General features: G+C 37.7%; 1 protein-coding gene across 2 annotated transcripts in view; it reads left to right on the top strand.

The window, feature by feature from the left end:
• LOC137625297 (macrophage mannose receptor 1-like) overlaps nucleotides 1-20,000 on the top strand; it is a 135,517-nt gene that overhangs the window by 50,849 nt on the left and 64,668 nt on the right. For both annotated transcript variants that reach the window (XM_068356126.1, XM_068356115.1), the window contains exons 25-30: nucleotides 352-465; nucleotides 3,606-3,754; nucleotides 11,903-12,018; nucleotides 12,230-12,384; nucleotides 18,647-18,742; nucleotides 18,941-19,047. In XM_068356126.1, the coding sequence (XP_068212227.1) occupies nucleotides 352-465; nucleotides 3,606-3,754; nucleotides 11,903-12,018; nucleotides 12,230-12,384; nucleotides 18,647-18,742; nucleotides 18,941-19,047 (737 nt within the window). The remainder of the gene's footprint in view (nucleotides 1-351; nucleotides 466-3,605; nucleotides 3,755-11,902; nucleotides 12,019-12,229; nucleotides 12,385-18,646; nucleotides 18,743-18,940; nucleotides 19,048-20,000) is intronic.

Genomic DNA, 20,000 nt, shown 5'->3' with positions numbered 1-20,000 from the left:
AATTAGCTCTCTTAATAAAATATTTGATGAGAAATACATTCAGTGAACAGTGTACTGTACATGCTTATATGTGAACTTTATTGTAAGATTTTCCATAAATAATTTTTTTTATACAATATCCATTTGTTGTTTATTTCAGTTATTTTGCATTATCTAACTAAAATAACTCGTCTCACAAAACTGTGGAATCAAATTTTGCTTTAGATCTCCAAATGTGGTCAGATAAATTGGAAAATTTTACTGTAATTATTCTATTACACAAGCTTTAAGTCCTGAATAAAAGAATTGACTACCAAAAGAGCCATTATAAAGATCAGACCTTTTTTGTAAATGGTTTCTCTTTATCCTAAGGTGGCAGCACAGAAACGTGGATTGGAATAACTGATAGAGATCAGCCAGAGTCTTTTACTTGTACTGATGGTTCCAACTTCGTATATTCTAACTGGGAATATGCGGTAAATAATCGTAAGTGTTCAATCTAAAGCAGTAAGCTGTTGTTGAGAAAAAATATGAATAATCTATGTTGTCATGAATAATCATTGTTGGGTCTAGTATATGTCCAAGTTCACTGTTTTTCATTACTGTATTTTGTTTCTCTATGATAGAAGATCTTTATGAATGTGCTGTACATGAATGCATTTCTTAAGGTCTTTACATTCCCAAACCTATAGTTTCGTAACTTAATCCTGTGGGTAATTAGTCATACTTCATCCCAGCTGAAATTTTAATGATCTATACATAGTTGAGATGCCTAGTTGGTAAAGCCAATATCTTTCACTATTATCTAGAAGTTCTAGATTTCCTTTGCCTTTAAGTTTCATATGAAAGATCTTTATAATTTTTTGTACAAGCTATGGTTTGCACCAACCTCTACTATTTGCTGCTTTCTACTCTGCTACTTAGTGACAGATTCTGCTTCATTAAACAGAAGGTTTGGCACTAGTAAGTTAATCAAAGCCCAAGAATTTTTGTCATTTATCAAAACATCCTTAAAAGCAAAGATTTCTTCACACTATCATTATTATTATTATTATTATTATTATTATTATTAGCTAAGCTACAACCCTGTTTGGAAAAGCAGAATGCTATAATCCCGAGGGCTTCAATAGGGAAAATAGCCCAGTGAGGAAAAGAAATAAGGAAACTACAAAAAAAGTAATTAACAATTAAAATAAAATATTTTAAGAACAGTAACAGCATTAAAATAAGTATTTGAAACTGTTAGACGAGAATGATCATGAATGGGAGGTAAATCGGTTGTTGTTTGCGGATGATACTGTACTGGTTGCAGACTCGGAAGAGAAGCTTGGCCGATTAGTGATAGAATTTTGTAGGGTATGTGAGAAAAGGAAGTTGAGAATTAATGTGAGTAATAGTAAGGTTATGAGATGTACGAGAAGGGAAGGTGGTGCGAGGTTGAATGTCATGGTGAATGGAGAGTTACTTGAGGCAGTGGATCAGTTTAAGTACTTGGGGTCTGTTGTTGCAGTAAATGGTGGAGTGGAAGCAGATGTACATCAGAGAGTGAATGAAGGATCCAAAGTGTTGGGGGTAGTGAAGGGAGTGGTAAAGAATAGAGGGTTTGGCATGAATGTAAAGAGAGTTCTGTATGAGAAAGTGATTGTACCAACTGTGATGTATGGATCAGAGTTGTATGGAATGAAAGGGACGGAGAAACAGAAATTGAATGTGTTTTAGATGAAGTGTCTGAGGAGTATGGCTGGTTTATTTCGAGTAGATAGGGTTAGGAACGAAGTAGTGAGAGTGAGAACGGGTGTAAGAAATGAGTTAGCAGCTAGAGTGGATATGAATGTGTTGAGGTGGTTTGGCCATGTTGAGAGAATGGAAAATGACTGTCTGCTAAAGAAGGTGATGAATGCAAGAGTTGATGGGAGAAGTACAAGAGGAAGGCCAAGATTTGGTTGGATGGATGGAATGAAGAAAGCTCTAGGTGATAGGCGGATAGATGTGAGAGAGGCAAGAGAGCGTGCTAGAAATAGGAATGAATGGTGAGCGATTGTGACAGTTCCGTAGACCCTGCTGCTTCCTCCGGTCGCCTTGGATGACCGCGGAGGTAGCAGCAGTAGAGGATTCAGCGTTATGAAGCTTCATCTGTGGTGGATAACGGGGAGGGTGGGCTGTGGCACCCTAGTAGTACCAGCCGAACTTGGTCGAGTCCCTTGTCAGGCGGGGAGGAACGTAGAGAAGAAAGGTCCCCTTTTTTTTTTTTCATTTGTTTGATGTCGGCTACCCCCCAAAATTGGGGAAAGTGCCTTGGTATATGTATATATAAACTATAAAAACTTTAAAAAACCAAGAGGAAGATACATAGAATAGTGTGCCCGAGTGTACCCTCAAGTAAGAGAACTGTACCCCAAGACAGTGAAAGACCATGGTACAGAGGTTAGAGCACTGTCCAAGACATGCTTGACACATGCCCCAGTGTAGGAAAAGTTTCAGTTAAAACCATTGATAACCAGATGCTTGTTTGGGATGTGGGTGTTGGTCCCTAACCACTGATATACTATTTACTTTATTCTTTGGAAATTATTCATTTACATCACATCAAAAAATTTGTGATGGTGTAAAGGATCATTATCATCATCTTATTGCGCCAACATTGTATCCACTGCATAGAGGCTTTATTACATTAGTTGAGTTCCAAATCTGTACAGAATTGCACCTGTTTACACCCACGAAGTATGTTGTCCATTGTCTGGATGGGATGCCCACAGAGTGGGTGAGACTCCACTTATGAAGATTGTCTCCAGTCCTTCCAACTCTAGCTCTTACTCGATTAAGGGTAATTCAATCCTTTCTTCAGAAGTTTGTTTCATGGAGAAGAGACTCTCATCAGCTCGGGGTAGCCCTATCAGGTGGACAGTGGTCTGTTTATCTCCAGTATTCATGGGGTCGAGGCTAGTGGTGGTTATGAATCTCTTGCAGGATTTCAGTCTTTGTCTAAACATCCGGTGATCATAGAGCGAGTACCTTTCATCATTCTCAGGTTTATATTTTTGGGTCTTTAAATGGGCTCTTTGGCAGATGTTTGGTGGTATAATGCCTGCTAATCTATTGAGTACTGAAAGGGATGTTGGTCTTAAGGTACCAGTGATTATGTGATATGCTCGTTTGAGTTCAGCGTCAACTTTATGGGATTGACACCTTTCTCAGACTGGTGAGTGGTATTCAGCAAAGCTGTAGAAGATAAAGAAGAGACAGATAGGTTGTTTATTTGGATCCATATCTTTTTAATACTTTATTTGTGTTTATCTAAAGATTTCATTGAAATACTGTATTCTAGTCAGTTTATGAGTAACAGAAAAGCTAAACTGAAGCATGGGGCAAAATGTTCCATCAGTTTAGTTCTGTTTTCTACTTACATTTGTATGTGCTTACAGATCCAACTTTATCGATGTTTTTTATATTTATTTTTTATTGAACAATAACTAATTTGATAAGGTACATAAGTTGATTTGCATTATACTCTATTTTATAAAATGTTTGTGCAAAACATTGTTACACTTTGAATTCTAATTTCCTTCCATAAAAAATAATGATATTTTCTCTCATATGTTTTACATAAAATATTTAATTTTCCCCAGAAATTAGGACTCGGTGTGTAGCAGTTATGCTTGATGGAAAATGGGAACCTAAAGATTGCTATAGTGGTAGTGAATCCGAGACAGCAGTGATATGCAGTAAACCCCCAGAAGTTAGAGATAGTGAGCCAGATGAATCTGGATGTAAAAAGGTGAGTCATTCATTTGATTTAGACTTAAACCTGTAAAAATAACATTAAATATCTTCACCTTAACCATCAAAATCACCAGCTAGCTAACTTCCAGAATTTGGTTACTGTATTGTGTTACTCTTTAATTATCAACAGAGAAATAACGGTTTGTCAAGGACTGTGCATTACAATATTGTCGGTCGCCTTTCTATTTGCGGATTGTATAGTTCCAACAGCATCATATGGTAGGGATATTTTCTTTCACATTCTCTGTCTTTGTATAACCAATTGACACACACTTCCCATTATCATTAGTTCTCTCCCTGGATTCTGAAGCTGTAATAACTTCAGCTCATCTAGTACCAGATTTTCAATAAGTGCTTACCATTTTTGTCCCAAGACCTAATCTTACCTTTGGGGACAAATGCTATTAGTATCCACACTATCTAAGTTTAGGAAGACTGCCTCTACTATTTCAGTAATTTATGGAGTGCTGATGTTAGTGTCCCTACAGTGTAATTCTCTTTACTTCTACTTTCAAATTTTTTATATAATTATATTTTTTGTAGATCTGCTTTTTTTTCCTACTAAGTAACTTGTAGCTAGAGCTTAAAATATTTCTTGCTTATGTTTCCTTAGCTTAGCATTTTTCCCCAGTTGCTAATATTCTTTTACATTTGTGAGAGTGCATGTGAATAACATTTTGTTATCTTATAAAGACAATGTGACCATTCATTATAGCCCCAAGGGTTTCATACTACAGACAGTAATGTTCAATACAAGTATTTGTCACATCCCATTAAATTTATAACTGTTGTGTTATAGCAAGTAATTCTACATGCAACATACAGTATTAATTTGGCATTGCCTATCTTTTTACTGTACTCTTGATCTTTCTAACTCCTTTTATACAAGTACTGTATTCCCTCTTGAACATATTGAACTCTCCTTTCTACAAACCATTGTCCTTCAGGCTTCTTTATTGCAGTTATTCTGAATCAGTTTATTCTTTTGATATATTTCATTTAACTGTCTTTATCACTTATCTTTACTCTAATTCTTTTCCATCATAAAATTTGAGTCTCATTTAATTCGAATATTTGATCTGCATTATTTTCTTATTATATGAATTATACTGTAATGATTATCCTTTTTGGAAGATATCGGCTGGGTTCTTTGGACCAAACATTTGTTACGGCTTTACTCCTACAAGTTGTCTATCCTTTGCACACTGTATATCAAACTACTTTATATTTCCATTGTTGTTGATGGTACAACTCTCGTATTTTTTTATTTTTTTTTTCCATGAATTCCGTCTTTATTATTTTTACAGGTTGAGTATAATGATGTAATAGTAATTTTTGGCTTTGTGTATGTTACTCTTGAGTGCTTAAAACTGTAGTGTGAATTTTTTTTCTGTCAGTTACATTAATTTTTCAAGTTTATAAGACCTAAGGATACAAATTCTTTCTGAAATATGTTCAGTTATTTGGCACATCCATTAAAATATCATGTCGGAAGATAAGTGGAGGAAACCTTTTGTGATAAAGAAATTTGGACAGCTTAACTTCTTATTGATTACATTATATTATTGTCATAAGTCATTTGAATTGTACAGTATATTTTTTAAATATTTAACTTAGCCGGTGAATATATAATAGCTGCAACTCTGCGGCTCGACAGAAAACACACTAAAAAACTCGCGAGCGATCGCTATGAAGGTTGCGGGTGTGCCCACCAGCGCCAACTGTCGGCCAGATACCACTCTTGTATGTAAACAAAACCTTCAATTCTTCTCTGTCGACGTTGACGACAAGACGTATCAATACTCGCTGTAGAACCTGGAGTTTTCTCAACATATTTGGTGAAGTACTTCATTTTGGTTTGAGCTTTCGCAGTGCAGGTGTTTTATCTTCATCTTAAATCTTGAATTCGTTTTTGGATAGATTTAATTTTTGATGACAAAGAGAGTATGGACTTTCTTTGACTTTTAAATGGCCGACCCTTCCCTTAGACGGAAGTGTGTTTAGGCTTTTAGCAATTATCTTATCACGTTATAAATTATAGATTTTCCTCTATATATTTTATATCTCACCGCCTTTATTAGGCCTCTTTGATTAACTTTCCATTTATAATAAACATAAAAATAAATTTTAATGATTTGTTTATATGCGACCTTTCCTGAGAGTAGGCGGTCCTAACTTGGAAACCGAAGTTAAACAACGTTGAGCCCTTTCTATCGTAAATAGCTTTTAAAGAGCTAATGATTTAAAACTTTTTAAATGAATATTTTTTAATAGATATTTTATGAAAGATTTTCTTTGAATAAGTCTTCGTACTGTTTCAAAGATGAACTAACGTTTAGTTTATTTATGCTACGCAGTTTGCGCTCTATCGTTACGATAGAGAGAGAGAGTATCACGGTTTCACTTTGCAGAAAGAGTAAATCGATTCTGACGTTTTGTTCATTCTTCTTTCAAAGCTTAAATGTTTTAAATTCTACCGTATTTTAAAGGAACTTTTTAATTGAAAAACCTTTCAGTTTTTTCCTTTGGTCAAATAACATGTTTTTTTGACGAAACGTAAGTGGGCTCTTCTCTTAGGTGCGAAATCAAGAGAGAGAGAGAGAGAGAGATAGAGACGGAGGGAGAGAGAGGAGAGAAAACGTTCCGTTCAAGCGAACGTTGTTCTCGAGTTACTCTCGTCCCTAGTCTCTGTACGGGGAGAAAGGATAAAACGTTTTTAGTTTTTTATTCTCGTCCCCAGGCAATGTACGGTGAGAGATTGAAAACGTAGTTTTGAATGAACTAGTGTTTAGTCTCTTCCCCAGCCACTGAATTTTTTATCTTAAAATATGTTTACTGTTTTTTGCTGGTATTAATGTGCTTGCATTATACGACTGATTTCGCAATTACTACCTTTTGATGAGGGTAGAATTGCGTGCTTCAGGTAGAAATCAGTAAAAGTTTCGATTTCAGTGAAATAAGTGCAAAACAGAAAATCGTAGTGATAAAGTGATATTGCGCAAAGTGTTATCAGTGTTGCGACCGAGGGTTCGTCTGTTCGTGCCTGTCGTTCGCCTAGTCCGGGACCTCTTGCAAGCTCCCAAGCCCCGGGGAGAAGTAATGTCGTACGACTTATGGGTTCGAGAGGCCTTGATCAGCGAACAGACGTTCCCTCTATGGTATCGGGTGTATCTTACCAAGATCACCCCTACCATAAGGCGAGAGAGACGATTTTCTCCTCGTCATCCGAAGGCTTTTCGCATAAGAAACCTGAAACAAGGTTTCGAGGCCCTTAAGCGAAAGTCAGTCCTTTCAGGACAGGTCCAGCGTCCTGGTTGTAGCCATTAGGACAGCTCTGACCCTATGCAGTCATCGGAAGACTGCTCGCCGCCTAACAAAAGCGTAACACAGACTCCGAGAGTCTTTTTGTTGGCAAGGTTTTGCGGTCACAGACGTTACCCTCGTCTCTTACCGCAACCATTTCCGTTGATCCTAAATGGGTTGTACGGCAAGACATGCAGAATAAGCTTGCCTCCCTTATGGAAGACTATTCTGCCGATAAGTCCGTTGAGCCTAGCCGTTTATCTCATCGAGATCCTGGCTTTCAGCCACCCTAACGTTCCTTTGTGCGTCCTGTTGACGTTGGCGTAGCTAAGTCACGTCAGTCAGGTTGTTTAGAACCACACTCGATGCGGTCTCGTGTGGATTTTCAGCCACATTTGGACGTTAGGCCACTTGCTGATGCTCCTGTTGACGTTCAGGACGTTCGCTAACAATCGGAGTTGACTTGTTTTGACGCTGAGCGTCAACCTCCGCATTCTAGAGTTGTTTTGACTGCTCAGTCTAGGCGGTCAAAGCAGTCTCGAGTGGACGCTGTGCGTCCTCACGCACCTGTTGTTGTTGACAGTTCACAGACTGTCAAGCAGTTACATGACGTTGCGTCCTGGTCTCTCGCACCTGTTGTTGTTGACAGTTCACAGACTGTCAAGCAGTTACATGACGTTGCGTCCTGGTCCGCTACTAATGCACCAGTGCGTGTGGACTCTGCTTGTAAAGCATTGCCACCACGGTAGGTCTCTCCCTTGCTTGAGATTCAGCTATTATCGGACAAGGTTCCTTCAGATGAGGAAGTTGCTGTTCCCCCTCCTACTGATATTCCCTTGAGGACTCTGTCAGACGGAGAGGAGCCTAAAGCTGCTTAGCCCTCTATGGACTTTAAATAAATCATGCTGATTTTTAAGGATCTTTGTCCGGATCTTTTTGTAACTGCTGCTCCTCGTTCGCCTAAACGTCAGAGCTTACACTAGGCCTAGCTACTTCGAAGCTGTTGTTTTATAAGCTAGTGCTCTCTCGCTCTCCTAGAGAGCTTTACGTTTGCTAGGCGACTGGCTTATCACCAGGAGGAGTTTGGGGGATACAGTACAGCCTTTGCTTTCCCTTCTTTTAAACTGGCTTATAGAGCGAGAGTCTGATATGACACGAGAGAAGTTCTCGGCTTGGGAGTTCCTGCCTCTGCCCAGATAGACTTCTCAAACCTCATAGACTCTCCCTGGCGCCTGGCCATGAGACGCTCCAAGATTTTACAGGTCAACTTCACAGCTGTTTTCGAGCCTTTGAAGTTTTGCTGTACAATTATGTCATGGATAAACAAGGCTTTCAGGGATGGCTCCAATGATCTGACAGCCACGTTCTCTGCAGGAACAAGTCCCTCAGGGATGGCTCCATGATTTGGCAGCCATGTTCACTGCAGGAGTACGTAAGAGGCAAGTGCGCTCAATGTGTTCATTGTCAAGACAAACTTCACGATGAAGTCTACCAGGCTGTCTTGACAGCATTTATGGAAGGCGACTGGATGGTCTCTCTCGACCTTCAGGAGGCATACTTCCACATTCCTATACACCCGGATTCCCAACCGTTTCTGAGGTTTGTTTACAGGAATGTGGGGTACCAGTTTCGAGCTATCGGGGATCCGAACCTCCCTGTACTTGGACGACTGGCTTCTCAGAGCATCGTCCAGCCTTCGCTGTCTGCAGGATCTACATTGGACGTTGAGTCTGGCCAGGGAGTTGGGACTTGTGGTCAACCTAAAAGTCCCAACTGATCCCATCCCAGATTATTCTATTTTTGGGGATTGAGATTCGCAGTCAAGCCCTGCTCGAAGTCCAACTAATGCTGAAAAGAAAACGTTTATTCAGTCAGGAGTTGGAACAGTCTCGTAGGGACTCTCTCATCCCTGGAGCAGTTTGTCTCACTAGGGAGACTACCCCTTCTGCCTCTCCGGTTCCATCTAGCCTCTCACTGGAACTAGGACAAGACATTAGAGACGGTATCATTCCCAGTCTCCGAACCAATAAAGGCATGCCTGAAATGGTGGGACAGCAATATCAGTCTGAGAGAGGGACTATCCCTAGCAGTCAAGAACCCAAACCACGTGTTGTCTTCAGACGCGTCGGGTTTGGGTTGGGTGCGACCCTGGACGGTCGGGAATGCGCGGGTCTGTGGACCTCAAGTCAGAAGAGCATGCACATCAACGGCAAGGAGCTATTAGCAGTCCACTTGGCCTTGATGATATTAGGAAGCGTCTTCGAAACTAAGTGGTAGAGGTCAACTCAGACAACACCACAACTTTGGCGTACATCTCCAAGCAAGGAGGCACACACTCCTTCACGCTGCTCGAGATCGCAAGGGACCTTCTCTTATGGTCTAGAATTCGAGGCATCTCCCTGTTGACGAGATTCATCCAGGGGGACTTGAACGCCTTGGCAGACTGTCTCAGTCGGAGGGGTCAGGTGATACCCACGGAATGGACCCTCCACAAGGACGTGGGCAAGAGTCTTTGGGCTTCTTGGGGTCAACCAACCATAGACCTCTTTGCCTCCTCGTTGACCAAAAGGTTACCAATCTTTTGCTCTCCAGTCCTAGATACAGAAGCAATCTACATAGACGCGTTTCTACTGGATTGGTCTTTTATGGACTTATATGCATTCCCACCATTCAAGATAGTCAACAAGGTACTGCAGAAGTTCGCCTCTCACGGAGGGACAAGGTTGACGTTGGTTGCTACCCTCTGGCCCGCGAGAGAGTGGTTCACCGAGGTACTTCAATGGCTGGTAGACTTTCCAAGAAGTCTTCCTCTAAGGGTAGATCTGTTACGTCAGCCCCACGTAAAGAATGTCCATCAAAGCCTCCCCGCTCTTCGTCTGACTTCCTTCACACTATCGAAAGACTCTCAAGAGCTAGAGGTTTTTCGAAGGAGGCAGTCAGTGCGATTGCAAGAGCTAGGAGAGCTTCTACCATTAGAGTATACCATTCGAAGTGGGAAGTCTTTCGAGACTGGTGCAAGTCAGCATCTGTGTCCTCGTCCAGTACCTCTGTAGCCCAAATCGCAGATTTTCTTTTACATCTGAGAAGGGTTCGCTCCCTTTCAGCTCCCACGATTAAGGGCTACAGGAGCATGTTGGCTTCGGTCTTTCGACATAGAGGCTTAGATCTTTCCAACAATAAAGATCTCCAAGATCTCCTTAAGTCTTTCGAGACCTCTAAGGAACGTCGTTTGGCAACTCCTGGATGGAACTTAGACGTGGTCCTAAGGTTCCTCATGTCAGACAGGTTTGAGCCATTACATTCAGCCTCCCTGAAGGATCTCACCCTCAAGACACTTTTCCTAGTGTGCTTGGCTTCGGCTAAAAGGGTCAGTGAACTTCATGCCTTCAGTAAGAACATCGGCTTTTCTACAGAAAAAAGCCACTTGTTCACTTCAACTTGGTTTCCTGGCCAAAAATGAACTGCCTTCTCGTCCTTGGCCTAAATCTTTTGATATTCCTTGCTTATCAGAGATCGTAGGCAACGAACTGGAAAGAGTATTATGTCCTGTTAGAGCTCTTAAGTTCGATTTAGCTCGTACTAAGTCATTACGAGGGAAATCTGAGGCATTATGGTGCTCAGTTAAGAAACCTTCATTGCCTATGTCAAAGAATTCTTTGTCATATTTTATCAGATTTTTTTAATACGAGAAGCTCATTCTCACTTGAATGAGAAAGACCGATGTTTGCTTAAGGTTAAGACGCACGAAGTTAGAGATATAGCAACCTCCGTGGCCTTCAAGCAAAATAAATCTCTGCAAAGCATTATGGACGCGACTTTTTGGAGAAACAAGTCAGTGTTCGCGTCATTTTACTTAAAAGATGTCCAGACTCTTTACGAGGACTGCTACACACTGGGTCCATTCGTTGCAGCGAGTGCAGTAGTGGGTGAGGGTTCTACCACTACACTTCCCTAATTCCAATACCCTTTTAATCTGTCTCTTGAAATGTTTTTAATATTGTTTTATGGGTTGTTCGGAAGGCTAAGAAGCCTTTCGCATCCTGATTGATTTGGCGGGTGGTCAAAGTCATTTCTTGAGAGCGCCCAGATTAGGGGTTTGATGAGGTCCTGTTGTATGGGTTGCAGCCCTTGATACTTCAGCTCCTGGGAGTCTGTCAGCATCCTAAGAGGATCGCTGGGCTCCGTGAGGAAGACAGACTTACAAGGCAGAGTAATCGTCTAAGTCAACTTCCTCACCAGGTACCTATTTATTTTGGTTTTGTTATATTGATAACTGCCAAAATGAAAAAACTCTTAGCTTATACGCTGTAAACATAATTAACTCTGGTCTCTACCCACCTCCTTGGGTGTGAATCAGCTATTATATATTCACCGGCTAAGTTAAATATTTAAAAATGATATTTTAATTATAAAATAAATTTTTGAATATACTTACCCGGTGAATATATAAATTAAATGACCCTCCCTTCCTCCCCAATAGAGACACAGCGGGACGAGAAGAATTGAAGGTTTTGTTTACATACAAGAGTGGTATCTGGCCGACAGTTGGCGCCGGTGGGCACACCCGCAACCTTCATAGCGATCGCTCACGAGTTTTTGAGTGTGTTTTCTGTCGAGCCGCAGAGTTGCAGCTATTATATATTCACCGGGTAAGTATATTCAAAAATTTATTTTATAATTAAAATATCATATTTCCTAGTTATTGAAAGCAAAATAACCTACACTCACAACTCTATTAAAAATACTTGTTTGAATCAGGAGGAGTTAATAAAAGCAAGGCAGAGTCTCAGTGAATCACCACAACTGTAATTCTTCCTTTTTCTCGCTTTGTCACCTTCAGGATAGTATGTACTACCAAGGTTCCTGCTACAGCATGTCAAGTTTACAATTATCTTGGGATGAAGCTAAAAAGGCTTGTGAAAATGATTTTTCTCACTTATTAAGAATTGAAGACGAGTAAGTATGGAGTACTTGGTAAATTTAAATAATTTTGAGATTCTTTCCTCACCTCTTTGAATGGAATTAATTTCTGTAGCAAAAACAGGTTTTTCCAAAGACTATTTGGATATTTTGACATTTACTGAAGTACGCAGGCGATGTAGAATACACCGTATATAGCAGTGTGAGTACGTGTAATGTTTTTTAAGCATCTTTTTTTCTGTTACAGACAAGAGGGTGCATTTTTCACCTCTAGTTTTGCCTATTATGGAACGGATGTATGGACAGATGTCAAAGCACGCAGGTATTCGGATGAATCATTTGATTTCATCTTTGACAATGAAAAACTTGTCAAGTATCTCCCGTGGGATTCTTCTGAACCAAGTAATGTCGTTAGTTGTTTTCATACGTTCCATGTCTTTTTATTTATAATTACTGTACTGTAGTGTCCGTAAGAATTATTATACTGTACTGTATTTTATATTTTAAATATTGTGTTGTATTACAGATTGATCATTATTTTTCTGACCATTTTTTAAAATAAGCTTACAAAGTCAGGTGAGAGTTTCTGGGTTTGAATACTTTCCAAAAAGTTAATGTCAAAGAATCTAATTTGATAGCTCTCTTATTTGGCAAAGTAAAATGAAATATTTCTTTAATTTTAAAGAAAGCTTTTTTAAGAGATGATAAACATCTGATATGCCCAACTTTACCCACTTTTTGTTTATTCTAATCATTCAAAATATTTAGAAGATAATTTCCCATCTCTTGATACTGTTTGGGGGAGATGTCTGAGTGGAATTTCCTTTGGCTGGGAGGATTTCTCTTGACAGTTTTTTACCAACTTACCAAGCTTTTCCCAATAGGTTTGACTAATTGGATAAGTAATATTTCTAGTATATGTTTCAATAAGGGAATTGTAACTGTATAGTGGTTCCCTAGATGGAAGTAGTGGAGTGGATATGCATGTAATGTCATCTTTTAGTATTGTATATTTCTTAATATGATTAGTATTTTGAGTACTGTACTGTATATATTTTAATGGGGTCCATCTGCAGAATGTTTTATGAAATTAAATGAATAAATATTTTGTAAATGAATTTTTTGACATTCTATTTATTTATTTTTATTTTTATTTTTGCTATTTGCTGTAAACTAATACTTGTATAATTTTCTTTGATAAAGCTCCCAGTTTTTCTTTTGTTTTGGCCAAACATGATTTAGTTAGTGCCATTGTTAGTATATACTGTATAAATATTTTGTAGTCAATGTAAGCATTTATATAAGCCACATATTCTTCACGTCGTATGCCAATTTCTAAATCCGGAGCACAAAACAAAAATTTTACCTGAAAATGTAAGGCTATCCTTTTTTATGGAAGTTAAGAATATCACATTCAAAGTTGCCAGGATAGTATTTTGTGAGGTTTCCTGTACCATAGTAAAACCGGATGCCATCGATTTATTCAACTACTACTAGTGGGGTCCCGTTGGACCACCCTGTCATTTAATTGTATGGCATTTTTTGGGAATGCAACTAATCGATGAAACAGCAACGCAGGGATGAATGGAGCATAGTTTGGACAATAACAAAAATAAATTTTTATTTACAATTGCGATACAATTTTACATTGATTTACTGTATCATTTTAATAACAATATTATTATTTATGGGATAACATCCTGTGCTCATTCATGCATGTAAAACTCCAGGGAAGGGTCTATGCCCTCTTCTATCACCTTTTTCAGAAGTTTCACTAATTCCTCTTGTAGCATTTGAGGTTTTGCTGTATTAGCAAGATAACTGGGATACAGACTTTTTTTTCTTTTATAAGGGAGGGTTGGAAGTTTTAGAAGGATCTGGGTCGAGCTGCAGCCTTTCCCAAATAGGGAAAAAGTGAGAGAGTCCTCCCCATATTGGATTTCAGTGGGAAGGACTGTCATACCATTTGCCAATAAGATTTTTAAGTCCAGTTGGTAATCCTTCTGAAAAGACTAATGGAATTCTGTTGTGCCATCTCTCAAACGAAAAAGCTTCCTTGTTAGCAAATCTGAGGTTGAAAATTTTTACCCACAAGTGGAAGCTCAAGTATTTCTAGAATTAGACCTCAAGCTATCAGTTTGCATTCTGCTCTCTGACATCTGAAATATTATGAAATTATAGACTTTAATTTAAACTGCATTCCCCTTATCAGAGTTGAGGAGAATCATATGATATTCCATGTCATCTACATGAGCAGTATGAGATATGTTAGGAGGCTTACTTTAGTGCCTGACAATCTAGTTGTGTTGTAGAGCTACGAGGAGTGCAGCATTGCAAGGGTTTAGCAGCAGAAGGAACTAAAGAAATTAAAGAATTCAATGTGATGTGTGAGGCTTTTAAACCTGTATTGCATAGCAATTTTTGGAACCCTTATCGAATGAAATGATATTAACATTAAGATGAAATTGTGGAGTGAGGTTGGGTTTTGCAACGGGACAGCGGGACAGGAATAATCAGAATTACCACTTTAAAGGGCGAATTCACTGGACAACTGAATTATAACAAAGGAAGCTAGCAATGCCAAGAACATGTGAATCACTATCAAAAGGTGTGAATTGTTCAAAGGTGGAGGCATGTCATTATTGTCATCATCCCCACTATAATTAAGTGGCCTAGTCTTCCCTGGTTTTCCCCCTGAACTAACAGCAAGTATCCTTTTGTATTTTGAACTGTTAACTTCATTGGCAACTATTAAAATTAATTTTCCATGAGTGATACAGTTAGTGGAATTGTTTAAATCACTGTATTGTCTCGAAACAAAAACACTAAAGGAATGCAGAATGTGAATTATAATCTCCCAGAAACAATTCCCATCCACACTCCATGCAATAATTGTTAACAAAACCAAGGAAAGACATTTTAATGCATTATAAACAAATAATCTGGAGTATGTGTGATTACAACCAGTATGACTGAGAAACTATAAGGGAAAAAGAGTATCTGTTGTTATAGTTTATAGGTAGTAGGTTGGCTAGGGCACCAGCCACCCATTGAGATACTACCTCTAGAGAGTTATGGAGTCCTTTGACGGGATAGACAGTACCACAGTGGATCCTTTCCTCTGGTTACGGTTCATTTTCCCTTTGCCCCCACACACACTGAATAGTCTGGCATATTTACATATTCTCCTCTGTCCTCATACACCTGATAACACAGATTACCTCACAATTCTTCACTCAAGAGGTAACTGCAATGTAATTGTTCAGTGGCCACTTTCCTCTTGGTAAGGGTAGGAGAGACACTTTAGCTATGGTAAGCAGCTCTTCTAAGAGAAGGACACTCCAAAATTAAACCAATGTTCTCTAGCCTTTGGTAGTGCCATAGCCTCTGTACCATGGTCTTCCACTGTCTTAGGGTAGAGTTCGCTTATTTGAGGGTACACTCGAGCACACTATTCTGTTTTATTTCTTTAACTTTATTTTGTTCATTTTTTTAGTTTACATAGGAAATATATATTTTAATGTTAGTGTTCTTAAAATATTTTATTTTCCTTTTTCTCTTTCCTCACTGGGCTATTTTCCTGGTTGGAGCCCCTGGGCTTATAGCATTCTGCTTTTCCAACTAGGGTTGTAGCTTAGCAAGTAATAATGAAAATAATAACTTCTTACCACTTACTACCAGAAGGTTCCATTCCTTTGTTAAGGGAATATAATTATTAAAGAGAAAGAAAATGGGAAAATTTTTTAAATTTTCAAATTTTATGGGTAAGTTTTGATTGAATTTAGTTTTTAAAGAAGCAATCTGAACATCAGGTGAGTATAGAAATAAGAAATTTTTATGATTAAGCTTCTGTTTTTTCTCAGACTATTTTTTCATTCTTTTGTTTACATGATAGTTTTTTCTATTTCCTCTTTCCTTTACCCAAAAGCCCATTGAAAATGCTATTTCAGAGCAAGAAATCTGAATTGTTGGGTTACTCCACGTTTTGAATGCTGCATTGACAACAACAGATTTCAAATATAGAAAGTAGCTGACTTTGGTGGAGAAACACAATCTCCTTGTTGAAGAAGGAACAGTGGTTGAGACTAACAGGGATTTGAGTATTGGTTAATGAAATGATATGTACGTGAAAAGTACTTTGGTTACTTGTCTGTTAGTATATGGTGGTTATTATTATTACAGTATTATTACTAGTTAAGCTACAGCCCTATTTTGAAAAGAAGGATGCTTTAAGCCCAAGGCCTTCAACAAGGAAAAATAGCCCAGTGACGAAAGGGGATAAGGAAATTAATTAGTTATATGAGAAGTAATGAATAAAGAATATAAAATATCTTGAGATCTGTAACAATGTTATAATAGATCTGTCATATATAAACTATGAAGAGAGTCTCATGTCTGCTATTTGAACATTAAAATATTCGCTGCAAGTTTGAACATATAAAATTCCACCAACTCAAATCCCTGAATAGGAAGATCCTTCCACCACCTGGTCACAGCTAGAATAAAATTTCTAGAATACTGTATAGTATTGAGTCTTATTAAGAAGGAAAGACTTAGAATTAACTGCATACTAGTACAGTACTACGTACAGTCTGGGAACATCTGAATCCAAAGGATAGTCAGAATTATAAAAAGAAAATATGCAACATCCATAAAGGATTAACGGAACGATGGTGCCAGATATTAATATCTAGATCAGGAATAAGAAGTTTAATAGAATGAAAGTGTTTGTCCAAAAAATTTAGAGAAGAGTCAGCAGCTGAAAATCAGTCGGGAGAACAACACTCAAAACAAGATAGAATGAATTAAAAAATTTCTTCAGAATAGATGATCACCAAAAATCTTGAACAGACTTTCTAAATAAGCATTTTTTTTTGCAATTGAAGAAAAAACAGACTGAATGCATTTCTTGAAAGTAAATTGGCAATAAAGACACACAACTAAAATTTTAAAGTTGCATATGGTTAAAGAATCATTACCAATACAGAGATTTGGAAGTTGAGGAGCTACTATCCTCAATCTACTTCACAATCATATTTTTGAGTTTTGTTAGAGTTCATGTTCATGCCCAAAATTTGCAGCAAATGCTAATTTTAGCTTTATCTCGATTAAGGGATTCAGTAACCTGAGATCTGCATTGAGAAGATGGTATTTAGGCAAAGAGAATAGCATCATTTACATTTGCAATGAACTTGTATCCTAGGCCATACCACATATCATGTATATATGGTATGAAAAGTGATGGCCCAAGAACACTATTCTAAGGAATGCCAGACATCACATTCCTATATTGACTATGATACCCATTAACAACAACTCTTTTTAATCTATTACTTTAAAATTTGATAATGATGCTAAGATAAAACTTAATTATTCCTAACTTTTTGAGTTTAAAAAAAAAGGACTTCATGATTAACACGGTCAAAGGCAGCCCTAAAATCAAGGCCAGTCATACAAAATTCCTCACGATAATCAAGGAATTTCTGTACATAATTGGCAATTGTAAGAAGGGCATCACATGCTCCAAGGCCTTTGCAAAAGCCAAATTGCAAACTAGGGAGCAGGTTATTTTCTTCAGCCTACTTATTTGAACCTTTTGCCAAAAGACATTCAAAAACTTTTAGATAATATGACAGTTATGGAAATTGGGCAGTAATCACAAGAACTAGAGCTACCTCAAACATATTTTCCTAGTGGAGTAACATTACCAATTCTTCAACAAGTGCAAAAAGAACCTCTTCTTGCTAACTAACGGTAGATAACAGACAGCATAGGAGTAAGACATTGGCATTGTTTATAAAATACAAAGCAAAAGTACCATTTGGTTCTACACCTTCATAACCATCAAGGTCCCTTAAGGATGTTTTAATTTCACAGGACAAAAAAGCTAAACTAGTTAGTTTACCTTCAGGAAAACAGGAATAAGGAAGATCGAGTTTCTCATTACTCTGCATACTGGCAAACACATCAGGGAGTGACAGAGCCATCTGGTTTAAGTAAAGGAGGAACGGTTAAGTTTACACCAAAGAGTGCAGATTTAAAGGTAGCCCACAATGTATGTACCTAGGCTGTATAAAAAAAATTTCTTTTATGCTCAAATTGCATTCCTCTTCAGTTGAAACATAAACTCTATGAGCACCAGCTCTTGCCTGAGTATAGTTATTCCAAGGCAAATCTGATCTGAAACCCTTCCAAAGATGATAGGCTTCCTGCTTCTCCAAATAAACATGTCTGCAATTATCTTTGAACCAGGGTCTGTCTTTCACTCGGTATTTTAACACACAAGAAGGAATATGCCTATCTATTATGTTGACTAGACTCTTATTCAAGAGAACAACAGGATCAACACTTTTATATATGATCAACACTTTTATATAATCATTAGTCAGTTACTAGCCAACTGCATGACTGATTAGTCAGTCACTACTAATTTAATGGCTATAAAGGTAATTAGATATCAGTTATATGGTTGGATGAGATATCCATCATCCATTAACAAGAATTAGACTCATATTTGGTTTTCTCTGTAAGGTGTCTTATTGTGGTCAATTGAACTAAGGTTTTAATATCATGTCTGTCGTTAGGTCGGACCCTTAGATTACCTCGTTATCATAGAAGTCCTAAGTGGTAAAGACAATCATATTTTTTTTTTTTTTTTTTTTAGATTTGGCAGAAGGCGATTGTATTTTGATGGAAGGGTCAGAAGCTTCAGCAGGGTTGTACAAAGCCCATGGATGTGAAAAGGAACTAAATTTCATCTGTAAGTGTTTTCCAATTGAGTACTGTACAACATTTTACTCTTACTAGACAAATTAGAAATTTGTCTATATATGAAAATCCAATTACTGTATATCATGATAATCATGATCATATTCAGAAAACACCTAATTTAATTTAGAGTAATTACCGAAGACAGAAATAATGCATGAACATTTATTCTTTTTATTTTGCTCAACAGGTGAATATGATCGAGCGGGTTATACAACACTTCCACCAGAACCCACACCAACTCATGGTACCAACTGTTTGGGTGATTGGGATCATTTTGGTGGCCATTGTTACAAGGTAAACGTACATGACTATCATGCTATCTTAAGCAATTCTACATGAAGACTCTGCATTTACTATGTTTTAAATTCTTCTAAAGAACCTGCGAATTTTTTTTTTTTTTTTTTGTGATAGAATTAATAGTAAGATAACATCAATCAGGTTAAAAGAATCTAGCACCTAGCCAATATTTAAACAAAGATAAAATTCTGATATTGATTTGTTGTATTCATTACAACCTCTTCTTGGGAAACCTTACGAAAGGTTCGCCTAACATGTCATGGACACTTGAAAGACTGATAGTGAACTTTACCTCTTCATCATATAAACCGTTGTTGTGTTTCTTTATAAAAATGCTTATTATTTAATTTTTTCAACTGTTTTCATATTTGTAAGTAATGTTGCTTCATATCTGTTTTATTCAGCTTTTCTGATGGCAGTTTATAGTTTGTTTTTTCTCAAATTACCCTATGATTATTTTTATCCACAATTAGCCTATATTTATTTTTATTGTTTGAATAAACGAACTCTCAATTTCTTGAGTAATTGTTCAATTTTCTAGTAGAGCTGTAGTGCTGTATTTTTCACGTTATGTTTATTTTTGTGAAGATATATGTTTAACGGTTATTGCACATACCTTATGTTATGTTTATTTTTGTGAAGATATATGTTTAATGGTTATTGCACATACATTATTGCCAATAGCCTCCTTAGCAGGTTCATTTGTTTTCATCGTTTAAGAGCCAGAATCTTTATAAGTCTTCCTTTTTATAATTTTGCTGGTACATGTACTCATTGTTTGTGAAGTTTGGTAGAAGTCTTGTAGTCTCACTATCTGTGGATCCCATGTCCCAAACACAGCTCATGACTCTATCATTTTCATTGATGAACACAATCAATTGGGAAGCTTTGGGCTAAAGATAAGGGGTTGGGTGGGACCCATAGATCTACCTGGTGATACATCTGAAACA

This window comes from Palaemon carinicauda, chromosome 2, assembly GCF_036898095.1.
Source record: "Palaemon carinicauda isolate YSFRI2023 chromosome 2, ASM3689809v2, whole genome shotgun sequence".
Taxonomy (NCBI): Eukaryota; Metazoa; Arthropoda; class Malacostraca; order Decapoda; family Palaemonidae; genus Palaemon; species Palaemon carinicauda.
This window is presented reverse-complemented; position numbering and strand designations above follow the sequence as displayed.